The following is a 22,876-nucleotide window of genomic DNA, read 5'->3' on the forward strand; positions in this document are numbered from 1 at the left end:
ATAGGTTTTCACGTTAAATATCGAGTGCACTGCATATATGATGCTTCGGCAACTCACGAATCGCCAAAACAAGTGAAATGCTGAATCCACGAGTATGCCGACAAGTCCGCTGCTTCATTGAGTACATTGTCGCATTCGAATAATACAAAATCTGGTTAAATGTAAAATTTGATGGCATTTAAACATTTGTTCGACAAGAGTTTCCTGTCACATTCTCTATTTTCTGCGTTTCGATCCACGACCATTACAATTAAATACATGGAAAATGCCAATAATAAAAACAATGTACCAATTGAGCAATTAAGTAAAAATACAATTTTATTGAATGCGTAAAGTATGTGAATACTTAACATACTACATTATGTTTTGCATTTTTAATCTCAAAAAGTTCTTCAATATTCTTTTTTTCTTTTCGTTTTTGTTTATTGTTTTTGAGTTCAAGTAGAAAAAAATCTCGTAAGCTTCACATATAATTTAAATAACAACAATAAAATCAAACAACAATCATTGGTAATATAGTTTAGTTTACATTTGGATTAGTCCTGAAAATATTGAAATTCGTAAAGATTTTGTGTTCGTTTGTACGTTTAACGTTGGAATTACATTGACTGATTCAATTTAATTTGCTGTAGGAACTGGAGTTGAAAGTAGAAATTGAAATTGTAGGTGATGTAATGTGTGTGTGGATTATTCGTAGAATTGGTTTTGGTGAGCTGCCACGATGTATTGCTTGCGGATGGCCAAAAATCATCTGCAATTTGAAAATTCAATAAAACGTTTCAGTAAATTGTCAATATAAGTTATATATGCGTATATATTTTGAATTACCTCATCAACCACGAATCTTTTTCGCAAAATTTGGGAATTCGGATGGTATTTTCCGTTTGCGGGTGCTTTTTCTAACCGGAGAAATAATCACGTCTGGTTTCTTTTGTGGTGAAGAAGATGCAGCCATAAATTGTAGTTTATCTTCAACCTCGTACACGGTGAACAGTTCTGTGGTCGAATCGGTGGTGCTGTGAGCATCGCTTTCACTCGTCTTCAGAATCTTTATCTCGATGTTTGGGCTTCGTTTCACATTAAGCGATACATTTGCATTCATCGTATGTGTAATGTCCAAAGACTTTTTTCGGCGATATTGATCCCATTGTGAACCGCTTTCGACTGTTGTGTCTGCTTCTTCGGTGATGATTGACGGTGATTTTATATCTGGCTCTGCAACAGAGACGTGTGGCTCGTAGGCGGGCGACTCAATCTCATCGTTATCTTCTAAATATTCAATATAAACGGCATCCGATTCGTCGAGATCGTCACTACTAAGCCCAGTGTCAATAATATATTCAGTGGACTGTGTCACTTCATCTTTGATGCTATCCTCCAAATCAATTTGAGATGTCGACGACAACGGTTCAATGTTAAGCAACTGAATTTGCGGTTTACTGGTGTACGTTGGCGTTTGAAACTTCTTATTGTCCAATATGACTCGCGGTTGAATCAAATTGGCTCGGCTGTACGTTTTCAATGGTGCTCGATTGATATGAAACGAATTGACCGGTGATCTGTCTCGACTTCGATTGAACAATGGTTCTAGATCCGGTAGAACTGGCTCAATTGATAGCAATGCGAATCGTTTGCTTCGCCTTGGATTCGCATTCAGAATGTTACGGCCATCAAATCGTTTCGATGCATAATACATTTCGTTTAGTCTCAAAATATCAGCTTTCAATGAAAATTCGGCTGAGCCTAGCAAGTCCTTCGTAAGACTATTGTACACTTTCTTCTTTGGGCGGCCTCTTTTCCGTCGAATCGTTTGTCCTTTGAAGCATAGTTTAGACACTACGTCGGAGCAAATATTGTACAGTTTGGAATATTCTTCATTGCTTTTGATTGTCTGATCGAAGAGGTTTGCTGATGATTTGGTTCCACATACGAAACATGATTTGCTTCTGGTCAAAGTGGTGGTGGTCGAAATTTTAGATGTAGCCGTTTCGTCGGCGGTCTTCTGGCCTAAAAAATCCGTTTGCACTTTATCAACTTTCGATAGATCCGGCAACGATGGACATTTTTTCACGACTGGGGCACGAGTTCTGTGGAATAGTGTGCGGTTTTGGTATGGCGCTCGTGAGGAATTCGCATTAAAACGTGAATAGACTTTGGTCACCGGCATCGAAATCGGTCTCACCGATTTGGCAATTGAACTCGAATGCATCTTATTTGAATAGTATCGATCAGCTATCGTTTTGGCAATGCTTCGATCCATCGAGTTTTTTGAAAGTGGTGAAATTTCCAGCACTCGATATGTATTCACATTGGTTTTTCTGTTTGTTGTCGTTGGGGTGTCAAATTGTCGTGGCTTTGAAGTGGGATCATGCATTTTGGTGCGAAAATTTAAAATGACCGGTTCGTTTTGGTTGGGTTTATTCGTTTCTACCGCACCAAATATCTTGGGTTTTATTGTCGTTGATTTAATACGTTCGGAGGTGTTAGCGCTGTCGGTAATTTTATTGGCAACACTCAAACTTTTCATCCGAAAATCATTGGCATCGAACAACACTCGACTCGGTTTACGATCCTCGTTTGCATTGAAAATGTGCAGTGACTTTTGCCGCTGCATTTCGACCATTCGCTTCGTTTGTTCGATTTCTTCTTGCTTTTGAATTGCCTTCACAATATTTACACCATGCGAACTTTTTGGTGGTTGTCTTACCACCATGCTTTTCTCTGGAGTGCGATTCTTTTCCGTAATTTTGGTCACAACAAAATTTGGAACGATAAATGGTGGCCGAATCGGTTGTTTGTTGAGATTCAAGTTTCTGTTTCGTGGTTCAATCGATGGTTTCTTCTGCACTGTTATTGTTGCCGAAGCCTTTGATCGCTTGTTATACACGTCAACCAATTGAGCGGCAGCTGTCAACAGTTTTTCGTCCGAAAAGTCATAGGATAGATTCCGTTCGGCAATTTTTTGGTGATCTTTCGATGTTATCTGCACCGCAGTACTTTGAGTACTCTTGCTGCTTGGACCAGCAGATTTTTCCTGTTTTATTTCCTTCTCATTCAAGAATACATCATACGGAGTAAGAAATGGAAGTTCTTCATCTGCAAATACAAATGGTACAAGACAAAATAGGAGAAAAAGTCGAAAAAAATAGATTAATACCAAATTCAATTTGGAACATATCACAGTTTCACACGAAATTATTACGAATAAATACTCTATGAGCAAATCACATTAAATCTAAGATTAAATACTGTAGAAAATTTAATTTCTAAAACTAAACGTAAGAAGAAAAAAAATCATCAAATCTTCACACTTTCAATGAGTATCACAAGTAATTGTTGAGTCAGGAATTAAATATGAGGCAATTTGTGGCTTTGAAAGAGTCGGAACAGCTAAGGGAATTTGAAACGAAACAATTGGGAGAAGAGTTCGAATTGCAAAATTCAATTTCATTTGCAAAACGTGGAATTTTCCCGAAAGTTCTCTCTGAGAAAAATGGTGAATTACACAATTCTGTTCCGAATTGAGAAAAATTGAAAAAAAAAACTAGAAATATACTCAAGGGAAAAATGACACTCTTTGAGTTAATTTGTCCATCATTTGAAATGCTGTTCAAAGAAAAAAAAATTAAATCAAAATAACCAGAAAAAGCCGTGGTAACTCAACCTTCTGGCGTCCGAATGGAACAAAACCACAAATGAGATACGAAAATGATACCTTCTGTTGAAGAAAAATTGAAATTGAAATGTTGCAACGAACAAAATCGTTCAGTTGTCAAATTGGTGCATGAATGTGTTTAAATCACGTATTAATTTTTTTTTTCAAACAAAACCAAACAACTACCAAAAAAAGCCCTATATTAAAAGGAAGTTTCTTTTTCCATCCAAGTAATAAAAAAAAACGGAACACGACTAATTTGCGTTGTCTGAATGTATGAGCAAGGAAAACAAATTGGCTGGTCAAACCAAAATTGAATCGTTAAGTCAGAGTATTTGTGAAAGGATAACAACTTGTTCGTGCAATGCTTTTTGTAAAAAGTGTGCAACAGAATACAGTTTTTCAGTTGTTCTTGTTTGTTTGTGTGTGTATGTGTTGATTGAAGACAAAGTGAATGCATATCGCAAAATGTGGACATTTTGTGAATGATGTTCCTTTTCCGTTGATCCGCGATCATTGATGTTAAGTTGATTGGAGACTGATTTGATTGGTGATTTGTGTTGATCGATGAATAGGAGATTGAATGTTGTTTGTACTTTAGTTGATTGGAGATTTCATTTTGATTTGTTTTCTTTTTCTTTTTCTCTTCGTTGTGTGTTCATTTTGAAATTAATTTTTCTATTAATTTCGTGTCGCTATATGTGAGCGATTGTTGTGGGCTCAACAAGTGCAAAGACGTGCTTACGTCTTTTTTCAAACCATGAAAAAAATGTGTGTGTGTGTGTGTCGCTTAACCATACATAATATAAAAATAAATCCTTTACGTATGTAACCCGACTAAAATTTAAATAAATTAATAAATACTTATTGATCGAAACTATGCAACGCTCACTAATTAATGATTAAATTAGGAGTTTTTTTGAAAAATATGAAATATCAAGTCCGATCTATATATAAAAAACGACCGATAAAAAATGAGTAATCAACAGTCCATGAATTTCCCAAACGAATGTCGAGATAGCAGAGTAGAGAGTGTACAGGCATGCGGTTAATTATTGTTCATTCCATTCGATTCTTTTTTTTTCTCTTCATTTCCAACAACTCTGTTCTGTAATATCAAAAATTTACATTTTGCATCATCGTTTCGGCACCGGCCGATTTGATGCACTTCTTATGCCATCGCTCTACTATACAATTCTTGTTTGCTCTTTTTTTTCTTTGTATTTTCTCTTTTCATTTGGAATCAGTCTCTTCATTTTTGTTCATCAGTTCTGAATGTCGCGATCGATTCGTCATTCATGAGTTGAGTGATGGAATCAGATTCCATTGTTTATTGCAAAACGATGTCCATCATCTATCTTAAAGTTTTCGTGAAATTTCTCAATCTATTTTTCATCGATTCTCTTCTTTTCATTTGGAGCTTCGGCTATCTATGCCGATTTGTTTTGCGTCGCGGTGATTTTTGTTCGCTAGACACATTTTGTGCTCGCGTCGTTCGAATTGAACTGCGAGTTACCCGATTTGATTTCGTTGCCATTAGTTTGTCATTTGATGAGATTGCAGCCACTGTTACGTTTTCAACGACCATTTTTCGGGCGGCTTTTGTTCTTGGAGCCATCGGTTTATTTATCGACGGTGACTTTGTATCAACAGGCGTTTGCATAATATTTTGATGGGTTTGTGATTGATGTTGATGTAGGTGCTGTTGTTGTTGTTGCTGATGCTGATGCTGATGGTGTTGGTGGTGGTTCTGTGGTGCACCCTCTTGACCGCCACCTTCATTAATACTGTTCACATAATCGTTCAACAGAATTGATTTCTTCTCTTGGAAATTGATTCGGCTATTTTGCAGCAAATTGTGATAGTGTTGTGGATTCATTTGATAGTTGTGGAGATTAAACATATTTTGTATGTCAAAGTTCTGTGGAAGACTGTTCGGATTTGTGTGTGTGGGCTGGATGCTGTACGTTGCTGCGTATGGTGAATTTGGATGGAAGGGTTGATGATGATACTGAGTGACATTAAAGCCGTTCGTCCCATTGTCGCCGGCAATTGGTCCAAGATATTGTTCACCATCTGGCGCAACAATTCCACAATTCATATTGGTATTGGTGACGACATTCGGTGGAGCGGCTGAACTCATTGGATTCGTTTGATTTGTGGCGATATTCTGTTGTGATGGAATTAAATTGAATGTGGTTTCGAATTCAACCTGTTGTGGCGCACGTGATGATCCAGTTGGTGGCGGAACGGTTGCATTTGTTGTTCCCATAACATTTGGCGTCGATGCATTATTTATAACCATCGCTGGTTGCGGTAGAATATTGAACCGAACTGGAGCGATCTCGGGTGCAGGCGTTTTAAATGTGGAATATGCTCGAAACGGTAAATATTCAACGATATTTGCGATGCTCAACATGGGTGTAGGTGGATACGATACACGTTCCGACGCTATTTCGATTTCACATTGCACCGACGGTACACTGCCCGGCGACTCAAACGGTGGCTGTGAATCGAACTCTTCTTCTTTTATGATGGTATCGCTGAAAACGGGTAATTTTCGTCTCTTCTTAAAAGGCAACGAAGCATCACCTTCGTCATTCTCGTCGATTGGCTCGGGCGAATAGTTGGCTGCATTGATATCTTCGGCTTCTAAAAATCGACTGGCAGCGTTCATTAGACGCTTTGTTCGTGTTTTTGTTTTCACTTCGTTTTCCGGCTTATAACCCATTGTCTTCAGATGGTCTCCGAGCTCCTTATAAATCTGCAACATGTATTCGGGTTTGTATTTCATATCCAGTTCGCCTTCACTGTTGCTCGACACAGTGGATAAATTGTCACATGAATCAACATGATCCTCGACCGAGCTGCGTTCGTCGTTCGAGATCAGTGCCGCATTCGTACCAGTCAGTGTGTCGATTAGTGATGCTTTCTCCGGCATTGGTTTTACATTAAGCTTCGTTGAATGCTTTGAGCTGTGCTGCTCCAAGCCCAATGGATGCACAATCGCTGACGGCAACGATGACGTTGGCCCATTTAACAGCTTCATCGTCACATTCGAATTGTGAATCAAGTTGTTATCGCTTTCACAAAACGCTGAGGTTAACGATTGCAACGTATTTGTACCGGGTGACGCGCATTCAGACAACGGACTACCTATATCATTTAAACCTAAATCTAAATCCGTACCTGAGTAGAATAGTTTATACGGTTGATGCTGCGTCTGTGTGGTTTTCGACGGTGATATGTGCTGTTGTTCACTGGTTGCATGTGGTGTTATTGCCACTTGTTGTTGTCGCGATTCTATTGTCAATGATGATGATGATGATGATGATGTCGGAGATTTTGTGAGCTGTGTTGGCGGTTTGGTTGTTGTCAGACTACGATTTCCGGTCGATATTGTTTTATTATTGTATGTTTTCTTAATATAAGTTTTACGTTCCATTATGGTCGAAGGTACATGTTCATTGTCATTTACAATTTCGGTTTTCTCACCAATTCGACGTCGCGATAATGATGTGGCATTCGCAACCGCTTGACTATTATCAGCGGTTGACTCAACGATCACATGTTGTGTCGCTCGCGTTGGGCTTCTATTGTCAACAGTTTTTGCAAATAGATTATTTGTTTTGATACTGCTCAATGGTATAGAACATTCGAAATGTTTTTGCGATGATGATGATGACAAACTGGTCATATCTTGTGGAAAATCATCGCCAGTCTCACTGTCAATCGTATTGTGTGGCTTATGCCTCGTTGGATGAACAACGGTCACACTTTTCTTGGCTTGAGATCGAATCACTTTTGCATTGTAATCGTCCAATGGTTCGCCACCGCCGCTCACACTTTCGCTTGCGACACCGCTGTCTTCACTTCGGCTAATTTCGTCGTCAACGTGTTTCTTATCAAAATTTACAGTTAAATTCTTATCACTTACAACTTGAAGCCGCCGGCACACCGTTGACGGTTCAGGTATGTGGCTCGGCTGAGGCAAACTATCCGAAGATGTTGGCTCTAATGATAATGATGTCGATTCAACTGTACAATCTACGTCTGATGGTTCAGAGACCTTGTTGTTTATCGATCGATTGCTTGTTGAATCCTTTGTCATTTGTACTTTATCAATCAAATCTGAGGTAGGCAAACGATCGTTAAGTTTTTGATTTTTTAATGCGACTGTCAATAATTGTTCCGCTGCCTCATCACTACAACTACTAATACTACCCGATGCAACTACGTTAATCGGCAACGATCTATTGTTGCCATCACTCGAACTAACATTGAATGCATTGCATTCCATTGAATTATCATCATTTGAATGATTTGTGATGACGACGTTTCCATGGCTAGCCTGTTCTGGTTGGCATAATTGATTGTCGGCCGGTGTGCCGTCAACGCGCACCTCATTTTGAGACGACGGACACATTTCAAAATTACTATTCCAATGGATACCTACTTCTTCACGATTTGATAACACACATCCACTATCCATGCTGGGCGAGTTGGTGTGTGTGACGTTCGTGCTTACGGTTGACACATTCACTGGAGCGATCTGTGTACGAATGGAAAATGGCTCACATTAAAACTGCATATTTTGTTTTTGGGCTATCGAGAAATTCAACTCGACTTATGGCAAAGTGGGTGAGTGAGTGAGTGAATTAGAGATATCCTAAGAAAATGTGTGATTAGTGTTGAAAATTGCCCGCATCGCTTCGATGTTGGGGCTAAATGATCGATCAATGGGAATATTTTGCCATTCAAATGTGTAGAAAAACATGGATTCATGCTTCGATTTTACCTTTGTCGTTTGAGATTCATCTGTTGGATTCTTATTCGCCTCGCTATTTTCTTCTGGATCATCGATCACAATAACATCATGTGATATGGATGCACCTTCAAGCCGTTGATCCATTGTTGTCGGCACCACTTTCGCACGTTTGATCAAATCCGTCAGCCAAGAGATGTAGTGACGTGGAACATCGGCATCTTCGAATGCTTCGTCCGTCAAATCGATCAGGTCCGGTTTCGACGTTTGATCAATCACGGATAAATTATCACTATTTTCACTTATTTCAGTTTTAACAGTAACTAATTGGAGCTCTGACGCATCTTCCTCATCATCGCTCAACACAACAACTTCCTGAAATTCGAACACAGATTCAAAGAGATGCAAATGAGTTGCACGGCTTTGCTGAATAAAATGTGATTCAAAATGAAAGCTATTATACTTACGTTAATCTTTCGAGCCACTCCACTAGTCGATGGCTCACCAGAAACCTTTTCTGTTACTTCGAGTGCTCGTAACAAGGGTTGAAACGAGAATTTCTTATCTAGCATACGTACATATTTGTTCGTTATCGTTGAACCGTCTTCATCAGCTGGTAAATACGGCGCGTACTTTGAGTTCATACTGAAAATGACAATGTTTATGACCGTTAAGTTGAGATCACGATGCGAACGGGCTTGTATCTGGATTTTGTATTCGGGTTGATCTAAGTATGAAAAGAGTTTGTGAACGCTTACCACAATGTGCTTTTCGGTTTGGCTTGCGTAGTAAATGCACTTCGAATATCTTCTTTATCTTCGTAAATATCCTCAATAGCGAGCCACTTTTTAAAAACTATTAAGTACTTTACAAACACATCATCCTCTACTTCCACCGGTTCTTTAACGGTAATTTTCACCAGGAAATGTCTGAAACGAGAGATCGTATTCCATTTATCGTGCGCGTTATTTTTATTTTTGACATCAGTATGAGTGTTTTTTTTTAAATCGTATTAAATTGCTCATATGAAAATGTGTTCTCCTTCCTCAAACCGGAACTCTGATATGAAATAAATATCATATCGGCTCAACGGGCATTGAGTCAAACCTTTTACTGAATAATCATTGAATCGAATAAATGAATAAAAAAATCACGATATCGAATCATATATGTTGAATATATTTACTTTAATAGTAGGGTCAAAACGCCTCTATGAACACGACTCAATCGTTTCATATTGATAAAGATATCCAGAACGGTAAAATCCTCGGCAAACTGAAATGAAAGTGAAACATTTGAAATAAATTAATTCGATGTTCCACATTTGGTTGCCACGCATGCGATCAACAACTGTACCTCTAAATGTATTCTATAGATTAACTGTATGCGATTGGCCATTTCGGTGTCCCATTCTAATCCAGACACAGATCCACACAACTCTAAATCGGTATAGGCGGCCAATATCTTTGTTACTCGTCGAAAATATTCTTTCCCCTGGAAAATATTAGAACGCAGATTGTTAGATACGCAATTCACATTTATTAACAGAACTTATCCTGTAAACGCACATAGATTTGGGTGTCAAGCGTATTTTACTGCATACACTACCGTGCAAAAGTTTGGAACCACTAGGTATTTTTCATACAAATTGACCATTTTTGGTGGACTCATTAACATATTTCGGAAATACCTGCACTCTTGTTATTTTGTGCATAGTTTCTACAACGTTTCAATAGTGAATCACAGAGGTTTCATCAAAAAATATTCATGAATTTCAAAAATATAGCAATTTGAATTTGTACTGTGTGAAAAATGATCAAATTTGTATGAAGATTAAAACAGATCAAATTCAAATTGATATATTTTTTAAATACGTGAATATTTTTCGATGAAACCTCTGTGATTTACTATTGAAACGTTGTAGAAACTATGCACAAAATACCAAGATTGCATAAGTGTTTCCGAAATATGTTAATGAGTCCATCAAAAATGGTCAATTTGTATGAAAAATACCTAGTGGTAATACCAAACTTTTGCACGGTAGTGTATGCTCACAAAAACATTTTTATTACAGACAAAGTCCGTGCCATTCACTTTGGTTTTTGTAACAATGGGAAAAAGACTTGAAGAAGAAAACTTACCAGATCAAATCCTTTGTACAAATGACGATAAGAATACAGGAATTCACGAAGATATCGAGCAAGAATGATTGACAGCCTGGGTGATTTACAATATTTTTGATAATCTTCTGCTAATTTCCTACAAAAACGAGTAGAATAAATGACATTTAGTTGAATTTGATGAGACGTGGAACACGTTAGTTGGAAGCAAACTATGACAAACCTGATAAGGAAGTCCATGGCATTCAAAACCGTTCTACTTTTCACTTCGTTTATGCTGCCAAGGCATTTTTGTGTTGATTTCTCAATATCGTTGAGCCACGGAAACAGTTCCAGTACGTTCTTCTTTTGTGGCGTCTTTGCGGGTGGTGGTCGTGACGATGATGCACCCGATTTAGATGATTCTTTGTCAAACGAAGACCTCAAAGTGCCATGATTTGATGAGAATTGGCTATCGTCCGCAGCGAAGCTACTTTCACCGAACGATGTGCCGTGGCTCATTGTTGACTGATTTAAATCGTCTCCGGAATTTGAAAGAAGATGTTTACTTGGTGTATCCATTTCTTAGCCTAAATTCACAATGGAAATTCGATTATTATTTGGCATCATTTTCAATTGTAATTTTTCCACATAAACATTTTGTTATAGTATTCATTCCAAAGCACTGATCACATTGTTTTTTACTCGAAAACAAGATATACAAATTAAATTGATAACAACACGTCCAACTATCGCCCATGCGTTGCATGCAAAAAAATAGAGACAATTTCGAAACCACCCGATCTCACTACGGAAATGTTATACATTCACCTCTGATGATTCGTTAGGTTAGCGTTCACATGATTCGATAAATAAATACACATTTAGGCATTGTCAATGCATCAAAATGATTGGCATCGCTTTTAAATTGACCGTGAAATTCTTTGGCACAATTATGGAATTGAAATGGTTCGTTTCGTTATTATTAAAATAAATCGTAGAAAGAAAAAAATTGGGAAAGAAAACTGAGCATATATAGAGTGAATGAAGTGAAATCAATGGAATGAACATATCGTTGATTGGGGCAACATGGCCGACGCACATACACACTGCACACACATATACCGAAACTGAAAATATTTACCTATTTTCACATAAAAAAACAACTAATTTATGATAATATTCACTAAATTTCATCACTTGATCGGTTTTGATTCACTTTGTTTGACTTATACAAAAATCATTTTCGCATGATTTCGCATTAAATACACCTCTTGTTCGCAATGAATATATACAGCATTGTCATTAGTTCTAATTGTTTTGCTGGGCGAGTGAGTGGCTTCTTTTTTTTTTCTTCCTTTCTTTCTGTCTTTCACTGAACGCGTTCGCCGCACGTATATTAACAACAGCGTGCGTTTGTCTTTGTCGTTCGTTTTTTTTTAGTGTTTCATATGTTCGCGTGTGTATATAAAACAAACTGAGGGAATATGGAGTCGTGTAGCGATTTGACTTTTATGTTTGCCCGATGCAACGACGCATCTGACAGCTGCGTGCTGAGGCCTTGCGGCGGGTTCACACAACACACGGAACACTTTTTGCGTCTTCAAAATTCAAGGCCAACCAGCGAAAATACATCATTTGATAAAACACAATTAATTCGAGAATTGTTCAAGAACATTTCCATTATGAATCATTTGCCGTAATTATTCCATTGATTTCGTCGCTAGTATTTTTCATGTACACAAATAAATAGGGCTACCACAAAGAAAATTTCAAACAACAGCTGATTCAACTGTTTTCTTTGTATTGGGAAAATAATCTGTTAGTCGCTCTAAAAAAAAATTTAAATTTCCATATGCAGATTAAACTGTTTATATCAGACTAACGGTCGTTTATGAACCAATGCAAATATTTTATTGCATTTTATTGAATGACTTGATGTTATAGTATTATTATTATAGCAACAAATGATTCATGTTTCAACAAATTTGAATTCCTTAATAATATGATATGAATTTGAGTCCGAAAAAAATGTCAAGAATTTTTTTTTCATACTTCTGACGAAAAAGACGATCGTCGACACCCAAGGTGGCATTTACACATCAGATGAATTTTTGTTAATCGAAGCATTCTAACCAAACCATGCAATTTCTTATCAACGATTTATTTTTTCAAATCCACCGCTTGTCACCTTAATGACAAATGAAATGTTCAAATTTCAAACCACCTTTGAAGCGAACCGTATTTTGACGTTGCAAATGATGCGAAATAAATCAAAGTTTTTCCGTTTTATTTTGTTTCGATTATAGTCTACGTTATTTATTTTATTTATAGTTTTTCATATTACAATTAGAGCAAGAGTGTGTGAATATAGAGTTATCTTGATTCGATCCGGTCAGTACAGTAACAAACTCTGTGTCGAGAAGAATTCAAAGCACCAATCAATAAGAGAGTCTTATACTAAAATCGTTGAATTCATTCATAGAGAGAGTTTCCTTTGAATATTTAACGTACTAAACAAATACTACTTTTATTTTCATCTATTTATTTTTTTGTTATCGCGCCTCGTTATCTTCTTGCATTTGTCGAAATGCCTAATTGCTGCAGTAACATCCATCCTTGGAATTCTCTCTTATCCAATCCAAGTATCGAGTTACTCTTGTATAAACGCCGGGATAATTGGGTCGAGCGCAGCCATTGCCTATTTGTCACACATTGGAATAGAATTGAGAAAAGAATGTCTCTTCATAATGATCAATGCAAGAAAACTAAATAAATATTTACCCCATGAAACTACACCGACAAGTTCGTACAGCTTATCTTCCCGTTGAGCGATAAGCGGGCCGCCTGAGTCTCCCTAAAAGCAAGTTGCAATCAATATCATTCAAAGATTCGAAACACCACAACAATAAAAAAAAAATAACAACCCATCATCAATAATGCAATAAATGCGTGTGCTCTTACTTGGCATGAGTCTTTCTTTCCGACACCTGGATAGCCAGCGCATAACATGTTATCTGTGATCATTTTTTGTGTATAGTTGGTATTTTCAACGCAAACGTTGTTTGCCATAATTGGAACTTCGACTTCTTGAAGAATGCACGACGGTTTTCCATCTTCTTTCAAAGTGCCCCAACCAGTTGCAACGGCCTTTGTGCCAATATACGTGTTTGCTATCAAGAAGATCAGAGAATAGAGAAAGGTATACCAAAAAATATAGAAAACAAAATAGCCCAACTATTCCAACTGAAATGACGTATTTCAAATGGCTAAAAATGAAGGTGAAAAAAAAAGACGAAACAATTGCGCATACTCTTTCTGGTGGGTAAACAAATTGGCCGAATGAAATCAGTTATTGGCACCCGATCGTTGAGTCTCAATAGAGCCACATCGTTATCAAAGTTCGAAAAGCTGAATGGCTGCGAAATGGCACGAAGAACAAAACGTGTCTCAGGCCGAGTTTTGTCATCGCAACGATCATGTTCGCCAAAGGTTACCTTGATCATAAACCACATGAAACTGAAAATAAAATAAAAGCAGAACAAGAAGAAACACTTAAATATCAATCTATTCCATTTTCTTTCTTTCTCTTTCTCTATTTCACTCGGCATACGTCACAGTGCCGTGATCAATAACCACATGAATTATGATGGTATTGTGCATGCCCATTTCATCTGTTGTCGATGATAAACAAACAAATAAATTAATCTAATTTATCGTATCTCAATTTTAACGTGTGCGTTGTCTTTGTCTTTCAAACGAACCGAGAAATGAAAAGAGAACCAAATCGATAAGTGGCATTGTTTATATATTATACACATATAAATACACATTATCGGCATATCCAAAAAAATAAAACCGGATAGAAGTATAGAATCGATCGATGTACAACGCACTTTGTAGCGGCACGACAGTTTTTTTCTTTTTCTCCGAATGAAAAAAAAGCCTTGAACTTGTGAGCGCCGGAATTAAGCTGACTTTTGACGAGAAAGAAACAGAGAGAGAGAGAGAAAAAAAACCAGCAACGGAGATAATGGCAACAAGACCAAAGAGAAACCGATTTTATTTTCGTTGAATTTAATCACTGCTGCAGTCATTGACATCTCGGCGAAAAAAAAAGTTTTCGGTGAAAAGAACTTGGAACGCGCATTTAAACAAGAAATAGAATTCGAATTTGAAGCAAGCCTATATAAAACCGATTAAATCATTGCTCAATAAATTTCTCTTTATTCTTTGAGCAGCGAGCTGCTGCGAAAAAAACACACACACACGATGGGGTATCTCTTAATATGATGTGATGTGTGTCTGCGCGCGCGCGAGCAAGCAAGCGCAAGCACCTTTTGCTTATTCGTTTGCGCAAAGAATCGTCAATAAATCTAAGTAACATTTCGATCGGTTGGTGCGACTCGCTATTCCAAGCGAATATAACATTATCAAAGACCGCGTCCAATTACGGCAAGAGTGATTATTCTTTCTGTTTTCGGTGTGCAGGTCAATGAACCAATGGATCAACATTAAGAAATGCGTGAAGTTTGCATGCCAAACGTGATTGGCTTCAAGCATTTGGACACAACACAGTGAATCTGTCCATTTCCAAAGGCACGCTTCTTCTTCATGAAGATGTGATGTGTGTGTGTGTGTGTGTGTGTGTGTGCAGTGTGCACACATCTGTATGTGATTAGAATATCACTGTTCAGTTAATTTTTCTATTTATTTTCTTTAAATATATAGATCATTCACTTGAGCATACCCTTTAACGCAATGCGCAGCAGTCAAAACATATCGATCGTTGATTAATGCAGCACCACAGTAGAATCGATTGAAATACGATAGTCGGGCCATCCATGGAAACTCGTTAACACCAGCCGCATCGCCACTGAATTGATGGAGAAATCGAAGAGAGATGGAGCGAGATGGAACAAGAAGGAGAATAAAAGAATAAATGATAAAATGACAAACAACAAAGTAAGAGAATAAAAAGAAAATTATAATCAATTGGCTCGAATGGCAAACGCTCTAATCACTCTCACAATTAATGTTTTCATTTGACTCACCCAACAATTCTTGTTGCATCATTTCTTTCACCACAAGCTGCAAATAGCGATAATCATTTTGAATTCGATCGATGCGGTCTTAGAATTAATCTCATTTAACGACTCCAAGAGATATGCGGATGCACACACACAGGGAGAGAGAAAGAGATTATGAATACTTACTGCATTTGCACGGTGATGCTGGTGTATCGTGCGATGGTGCACGGCTATGATCATTCATCATGTTATTGAATAGGAATTTCTCAGAATCTTTTTTCGTTTGGAGTGCAGAAACCAATGATTTCTTTGCATTATATGTTTTGTACACTCCTTTGCCGTTAGGCGATGAATATGCGTCAATTTGTGCGACAAATACAAACACATAAGCCAATGTAAACAACAATTCCGGATAATTAACCCTCATTGTGATTTCGTTTGGAATTTCGTGGCGATTCGTATGAAAATTTAAGATATTTTGTGTGGTTTTCCTTTAAATCGTTGCGAAAATCAATCAACTTATCAAATTTTCCATAAATATTTTTTTTCCTGCAGTACACTATGTGATCGAAATATTGAATCAGTCTTGAGAATAAATCTATTTACGATTACGGAATTGGCAAGATTACACTAAATTTGCTTTTTATTCTGATTTTTTTTTTTTTTTTGGATTACTCGTCGAACACGCACATGCACACTTGTTGATTGTTTATGAAAAATTCTTACGCTAACACCCAATTGTTCTGTTCAATTCGTAACGATTCAATTTCAATAGTTGGTAAAATGTCGTTAAATTATTCCCAAAGACATTTTAATTTTTTAATAAATTCTTCACTTCCGAAAAAAAGACCAGAACTGTTGTGACGTTCTTAACTCCGCGAATGACACTAGAACTAATGGTATTGTTCGAGTTTGTTATATTCTAGACTCGTTATTCAACGTCATGAACGACAGTCAGAAAGGCCACTGATCGCTGTTTAAATCAACAACATACAGGTAACCTGGGCTTAATGTATGAATATGTCTGCGCTAGAAATTGTTCATGTGTGTATAAAATATACAAAGAGAAAGAAAAGAAAGATCATGACAAAGACGAAAACGGCATCGATGATGACAACAACGGCGGCGGTGATGGTGACGGCGACGACGACGACAACAACAACAAACTCTTAATCCCGTATACACATTAGAGACACTCAGTCAATTCAAATACAGGCTATGTTAAGAATGGCGCAAATCCTAAAAGCGTTCAATGATTCCATGAATCCCCCAAAATTCAGAAGGAACTTTTTTTTTTGAAAAAAAAAATTTGGCTTAAAAAAGAAAAAAGTTTTGGGTGAAATTCGTATTTGTCGGGCATTACGGACTGGGGCCCCGGGAGTAAAATCAGAACACTCCGCCGCATCGAGGCAACCGAGAAGAAAAACAAATACGATAAAAACGATTGAAAAAAAAACAAGAGAAAGAGAGAGCGAGAGAGAGAGAGAGAGAGACAGAGAAAAACATACAACGAAAAGAAAGATGTAGAGAGCTAATAAGTGATTACCATCTACGCGATGTATGTACGCGTAATTAAATGTACGCGAGAACATTAGCTAGTGTATCTAGAATGATAGACAAATACCATTTGTGAGTTAAATTATTCACGAAAAAAAAACAACATGGAGCTGAAAAAAAGAGCATTCCGGTGGAGGGAGCCGCATTCGTTCTCTCGTCGTCATAAACAATATGGAAACCGAGCCTCTTTCATTAAGTTGTCAGTTGGCATCTCATCGCGTCTCGCGTTTCGTTTTGCTCGGTTTAATCATGATCATTCCATTCTTAAATCTTGGCATATTTCTTGTCTTTTCTCATTTTGCAGAAGCGCATCGATGCAAATCGCAAATCGCGAAGCGCAAGCATTCATTCAGCTACGGCAAAAAATGAGCTCTGAATCACAACGAAAGACATCAACGCGCGTTCACGCGCAACCGAAAGTCACACAGTCGGTTAGCACTTTATGTGCTAAACAAAATCTAATGCTAATGTTCTTGTCTTCTCTCAAAAACTTCGAATTTTACTTTTATTTTTATAGATTTTGCGTGGGTTTTATCGAATAAAAGAATTCAAGATCGTGTATCTATCTGATGGTAACCTCTGCAAAGTCCCGTTAATCACATTCTACGATCTATCTAGAAATTAAATTAGTTTTGAGTTCATTTGAAAATATTCTCTCTCCATGTGTGTTTACTGTTGTTGCTGTTTTTTCTTCCCTTCTGCGCTTGAAGAGGATACATTTCATATAATTGAAAATACGAATAATTCGTTTTAATCGCGCTTGTGTAAATTAGTTCATGGCAGTTATTCGTGCAAAGATCGGTGTTCCAAATCTAAACCTATATTCTTTTATGATTATTCACACAAGTATTAAGTTTGTTGAATTCAAGTAAACATTATTATTATTCATTCATTCATTCATTCATTCATTCATTCATTCAGTTGAAAAGTCAGAACATGAACAATTCAACACACACACGAAAAAAATATGCAAGAACTGAACCCATAACATCTTTGATGTTTATGATTTGCTCTTGTTTTCATTTATGAGCGGTGTCATAAATGAAGATATCCGTCGTAAAGATGAAAACGAAATTTCTTTATGCCACTTTTTTTTGCTGTTGCTACTGCTGATGGATGCTTAACACGCGTTGTATATTTTGAAGTGCAAATGGCACTTTTTCGTCTGATATCTTAGATCTAAATTTATTCAAAATCGAGATGGAAAAAAAACACAGACTCTGTGAAGCATTTTATTTTATTTTATTTTATTTTTTCACAAACGAAGCGTGTGTTCAAATGAAGTAGGCCTCACTACTGCGAAAGAAATCAGAAAATGTTAATTTTTCTTTTTCTATTGGAATTTTTGCTATTTTCCCATCGTAACAACGTTTTGATACGAATAAAAAAAACGTGCGAGAGGAAAGTGCAATTCATCAAACACTGTCCACTGGCTAATTAAACCATAATCACTTGAAATGACACAGTGCATTGTGCAGTGCGTTATGAGCAAAGATAAACGCATCGGCCAAATCATATGCGATGCGATTTCTTTGCACGCGCTTTGTCCAACTTTAACTGAGTATGTTTATTATTTATTGAAGATATGACAGTCGATGTGTGCGTATATGGATGCAAACAAATCGGACCGTCTTTTCAACATAAACAAGACATCTCGAACTTTTTTCTTCTTCTTTGAGTTTTTTTCTTCGGACGATCGATATATATATATATATATTCAAAAGAAAGTTTTTTTATGTGTAAATGTACCCACCGAAAAAAATAACCATTTTTGAGTTGATAACATCCATTGCCAAATATAAAAATTGGGTCAATCACAAAAGAATTCATATACGACACTGGAGCATGGAGCATATTTGTATTCATAATGTAACCCAAAAGCTAAAAATATGCAATTTATGCGATTTCTTTTCTTTTCTTCACACATTGTGGCCATTCAAATGGAATACTGAAAGGAAAGGTGTAGTAAGAAGATTATGAAAAACGGTTATTTTGACCTAAGTTATAACGCAACGCGTATATCTTCGGACGAGGAAAAATAATGAAGAATCTCAAGCACAAAAGAACAACTTGTTGTTTTTATGTTTATATACTGAGTCTCTATTGTCGCATGTTCTTAACACTAAACATTTTTTTTTTGTCTTTTTTCAAAGGATGAAACCGTTCCTCTTCACAGAGAAAACAATAAATAAATTAATGCTAAAAATTCTTGTTTTTAATGTCTCTATCTCATCTTTTCTCGATCGATTCCGGTGGATCGGTGTTGCGTTTAGCTACCGCAAACGCATCCATCGATATTCGCCCTCAGCCATGGCATGTACCGTGGAACACGCGTGTATACGCCTGGATAACCTGCTCTACCACATCCCACACCCCAACTCACGATGCCTGCAAAGAAAAATTCAAGGAAACTGCATCATTTTCCATCCATTTGGATATTCAAATGCAATTTAAATAAAACGGTTGCATACCTATAACTTCATACTTTCCGTTATTGTACACAACCAACGGACCACCTGAGTCACCCTAAAAATGGTACAAATTGTAAAAACCGTTGATTTGAAACTGTTTTCTGGGAATTTTAATTAATCGACTTACCTGACATGAATCTTGTTTCCCTTTTCCAGCACAAACCATATTTGGTGTGATGCGAGATGATCGATACTTCATGTTTCGGCATTGATTCAACGATAAAATTGGCACTTCAACGTGTTGCACGACACTTGGCAGTGCTCCACCTTCAGATGTTCGACCTAGAACACGCAAAACGGTTTGAAGTGTAATTTTTTTGCATTCAACAGTTAATCGGGCTCGATCGAACATGCACAAAATGGCACTTACCCCATCCAACGGCAATGCCTGTTTTACCAGCTGGATCAAAATCATCGGTGGGCAAACACACGGGCATAATGTTTTTGGAATATGTAATTGGTTTACGTAGTTTCAACAGTGCAATGTCGTGATTGTACGTGTTCGAATCAAAATATCGATGTTTTATCACCGCACTGACCGCTCGCATTTTGGCATCGGCATCACTGATCACGGTTTGATCGTGGTCGCCCAAAATGATGCGAATTTTTGATCGTTTCAGTCGTCGTACACAATGCGCGGCTGTTAAAACGTATTCTTTGGATATTAGCGATGCTCCACAATGAAAGTTTCCATCGTAAACTGTGTGTCATGAGGAATGTAAAATCATGAGTGGAATGCATTCCAAGAATTAATTCTGTAGCAATAAACACAATGGCAATACATACCCAAACGAGCAATCCATGGATATTGCTATACACATTGCAACAAAATCAAAGAAATCATAATTAAATACACAATCATTTTGATTGACAATTCGAAATGGACGGATTCTTACATTCACTCCGGTCGGTTTTCCACCCACGATACGTGTCTCTTGATTTGACTGGCCACATGCCTTTCTATCTGTTTTTAAACAATACAAGCAATTAGCGTTCAACTCATTTAGTTTAACCGTGCGTTTATTGTTTGGTTTTTTTTTCTCGCGAAATTTGTTTACCGCATTTGCATGGTTTCGGTGGCTCATCGTCTTCGTCATCGTCGTCATCGAAATCGGTAGCGTCCAATGGTGGTGTGTCGATGCCAAAGAATGAATCGAACAAAAAGCGACCGATTCGGTTTGTAGACCCACTTTTTCGACTCGCATTCGTGTGACGATTAATATTGAAATGTTGAAAGCTATTTGTCGTATTCGTTGTTGCACCGTTGATGTACGCATCAACGTGAAATGATTCTAATAAGCATATCACTAGCAGAATGTATGCTATACAAAAACATAATTGTGAACATATCGATTTGTTTAATCGTGCTCGTGTTAGTCGTTGACTCTTTCTCACTTTCATTTTCATTTTGTAGACCTTATTTTCAATGCATTTACTAAATAAATTTGCTTTATGTTTGTCATGTACTTGATTCTTCGTACGCACTTAAATTCTTCTGCTCATGATAGAGTCTAGTTTTTTAGAGGTTCGTTCATTTGTTTAGCCACAGCAATTCAATCACGCATATAATTATGATGGGAAAAATAAATTCACTCTTCATTGATATAATCAATGGGTGATGCATGCAACCATATGATTTCCCGTGTGTATTTTATCACAATTTTTGGATTTTCCGCACAACAGCTGCTGCTCGTGTTGGATTCATTTACACAATTTTACCTTTTTGATGAGATCAATTGGTGCCCACGAATCATTTAGATGAACAAACAATCGAAAGAAAGTAAAAAGTAAACAAGAATCTCTTTTCGATTGATTTGAATGGAGTGCAATAAATGATTTTTTCACCAGGGCACCTACTTTTCTTCTACTTCGTGTTGGCTTTTGTGCCAAAATAGAATGGCAATTCAGAAACACTTCCACATTGTGGCCAAATGTACCGAGTGAGAGTGTTTGAACTATTGTTGATTGGCAAACTATGCAACGTTCAGCAACGGTTTGATCTCGTTCTTATGGAAATGCTAATTCAATGGATTCTATTGTATCACTTGTCTTTGGTTTGATCTAATTTCAATGTTTACTTCAAATCTGTCACTTTATTATTTACTGATTGTCAAATCCAAAATAAAGGAAGCTTCAAAGCGAAAAATAAATAAACGGCCTTTTCTAATTTTGAACACGAAATGCGATGCGAATGGCGAACTGAATTCTGAAATCTCGTGGTGCTGTAATTCTGTGTGTGCAAGTGGGAGAGAAAAAAAAAGAGCAACGAATTTTATCGAACGAGGTAATATGCACGACTAAACTGTGTCAGATATTTTATCACACTGTTTAACGTTCGATTCCATTCACAAAGTCGCCGTTGTTGTTGGTGCTGCCCATGCCATTGCTATTTCTTTGTGTGTTTCGGGCTAATCTTTGCGTGAATGCGTTCGCTTGGACATTAGTGTTCATATTGTGAACATAACATACTTAAACTATACGAAAGAAAAAGTGCGCACGAGTGCGAACCACGAAAAAAAATGAGCGTCGACGATGACGATGACGACGACGACGACGACGACGACGACGACGACGACGACGACGACGACGACTATCATACATATGTTTACACTTTTATATTATTTGTGTATTTGATCAATGAAGAAGATGATGCTGTCGTATGGTTTTTCTCTGAGCGCCAACCAAAGAGATCTCACTCTCTCTGGAGTGTGTGAGCTAGCAATTTGAATGGCCATCACACATTTTGTCGATGATCACATGGAAAGAAGTGAGAAAAGAAAATATCACAAAGACAACTATTGAACCGGAGGAGAGTGACTTGAGCGAAGACACAAAGCTCTTAAACATGTGCGACTTTCATTCATGGCCAGTGCGTTCCATTTTATTGTTGCGGTCTCGGCCAATCGAACCAAATTTGATGAACCAAGAGAGAGAAACAAAAAAGAAAGTTTCGTATTTTTTCTTTCTTCATGCCAATGCTGTGGCCGGTGACGATGCAACGTTTGTAATCGATTGAACGAATGAGAGACAGAGAGAAAAGAGAGAGAAAGAAGTGGTGGAAATCAATCAAAAATTTTGAAGATGGATCAAAATCGAGAGTGCACCAACTTCAATTGCGTCGTGGGGAATTCACGTTGTTGCCTGCGTCGTCGTCTGCGTCGTCGTCATCGCAATCATAAATAATAGTTTCAATTGATTTGGATGTTATCATATGGCGATTGTAACGAGAAAAAAAAAACTTTCACTAGAGCAGACGTATGGTGTGACTACAGTACAACGCATCAACGTACCGGACGATC

The 22,876-nt window shown here is 37.3% G+C and overlaps 2 protein-coding genes across 4 annotated transcripts; both read right to left on the minus strand.

Moving 5' to 3' along the window:
* Positions 1–292: 292 nt before the first annotated feature.
* LOC129579209 (uncharacterized) lies at positions 293–12,063 on the minus strand. Of its 3 annotated transcripts, none has more exons than XM_055469036.1 (11): positions 11,664–12,063; positions 10,764–11,109; positions 10,562–10,679; positions 9,777–9,914; positions 9,607–9,695; positions 9,179–9,349; positions 8,888–9,065; positions 8,454–8,795; positions 6,845–8,207; positions 829–3,096; positions 293–751 (listed from the first exon to the last, which is right to left on the minus strand). In XM_055469036.1, exons 2-10 carry the CDS (start codon positions 11,099–11,101, stop codon positions 833–835), a joined length of 5,001 nt encoding a protein of 1,666 aa, XP_055325011.1. In that variant the 5' UTR covers positions 11,102–11,109; positions 11,664–12,063; the 3' UTR covers positions 293–751; positions 829–832. The 3 variants fall into 3 exon arrangements, with proteins under 3 accessions (XP_055325011.1, XP_055325012.1, XP_055325014.1); XM_055469037.1 differs by having other exon boundaries at positions 11,351–12,034; XM_055469039.1 differs by lacking the exons at positions 293–751; positions 829–3,096 and having other exon boundaries at positions 4,273–8,207; positions 11,351–11,981.
* Positions 12,064–12,806: 743 nt separating this feature from the next.
* On the minus strand, positions 12,807–21,882 carry LOC129579424 (transmembrane protease serine 9-like). The gene is made up of 15 exons (XM_055469506.1): positions 20,636–21,882; positions 20,474–20,541; positions 20,364–20,388; positions 19,948–20,277; positions 19,705–19,859; positions 19,578–19,632; positions 19,381–19,494; positions 17,132–17,153; positions 15,736–16,040; positions 15,574–15,610; positions 15,270–15,395; positions 13,833–14,038; positions 13,484–13,692; positions 13,304–13,376; positions 12,807–13,220 (listed from the first exon to the last, which is right to left on the minus strand). The coding sequence occupies exons 1-15, from the start codon at positions 20,982–20,984 to the stop codon at positions 13,114–13,116; spliced, it is 2,181 nt and encodes a 726-aa protein (XP_055325481.1). The 5' UTR covers positions 20,985–21,882; the 3' UTR covers positions 12,807–13,113.
* Positions 21,883–22,876: the final 994 nt, after the last annotated feature.

Source organism: Sitodiplosis mosellana, unplaced genomic scaffold (genome assembly GCF_009176505.1).
Source record: "Sitodiplosis mosellana isolate CC-2019 unplaced genomic scaffold, AAFC_SMos_1.0 Smas_scaffold_6226, whole genome shotgun sequence".
NCBI classification, from domain to species: Eukaryota; Metazoa; Arthropoda; class Insecta; order Diptera; family Cecidomyiidae; genus Sitodiplosis; species Sitodiplosis mosellana.

Coding starts and splice junctions, on each gene's coding strand:
- LOC129579424 (XM_055469506.1), bottom strand. CDS start 20,984: ATGAAAATGAAAGTGAGAAAGAGTCAACGACTAACACGAGCACGATTA. Junction 20,542..20,635: donor ACCGAAACCATGCAAATGCG/GTAAACAAATTT, acceptor GTTTAAAAACAG/ATAGAAAGGCATGTGGCCAG. Junction 19,860..19,947: donor AGGCATTGCCGTTGGATGGG/GTAAGTGCCATT, acceptor TGCGTGTTCTAG/GTCGAACATCTGAAGGTGGA.
- LOC129579209 (XM_055469036.1), bottom strand. CDS start 11,101: ATGGATACACCAAGTAAACATCTTCTTTCAAATTCCGGAGACGATTTA. Junction 8,208..8,453: donor ATGAATCTCAAACGACAAAG/GTAAAATCGAAG, acceptor ATTCGTACACAG/ATCGCTCCAGTGAATGTGTC. Junction 3,097..6,844: donor GTATAAACTATTCTACTCAG/GTACGGATTTAG, acceptor TTGTATTTGCAG/ATGAAGAACTTCCATTTCTT.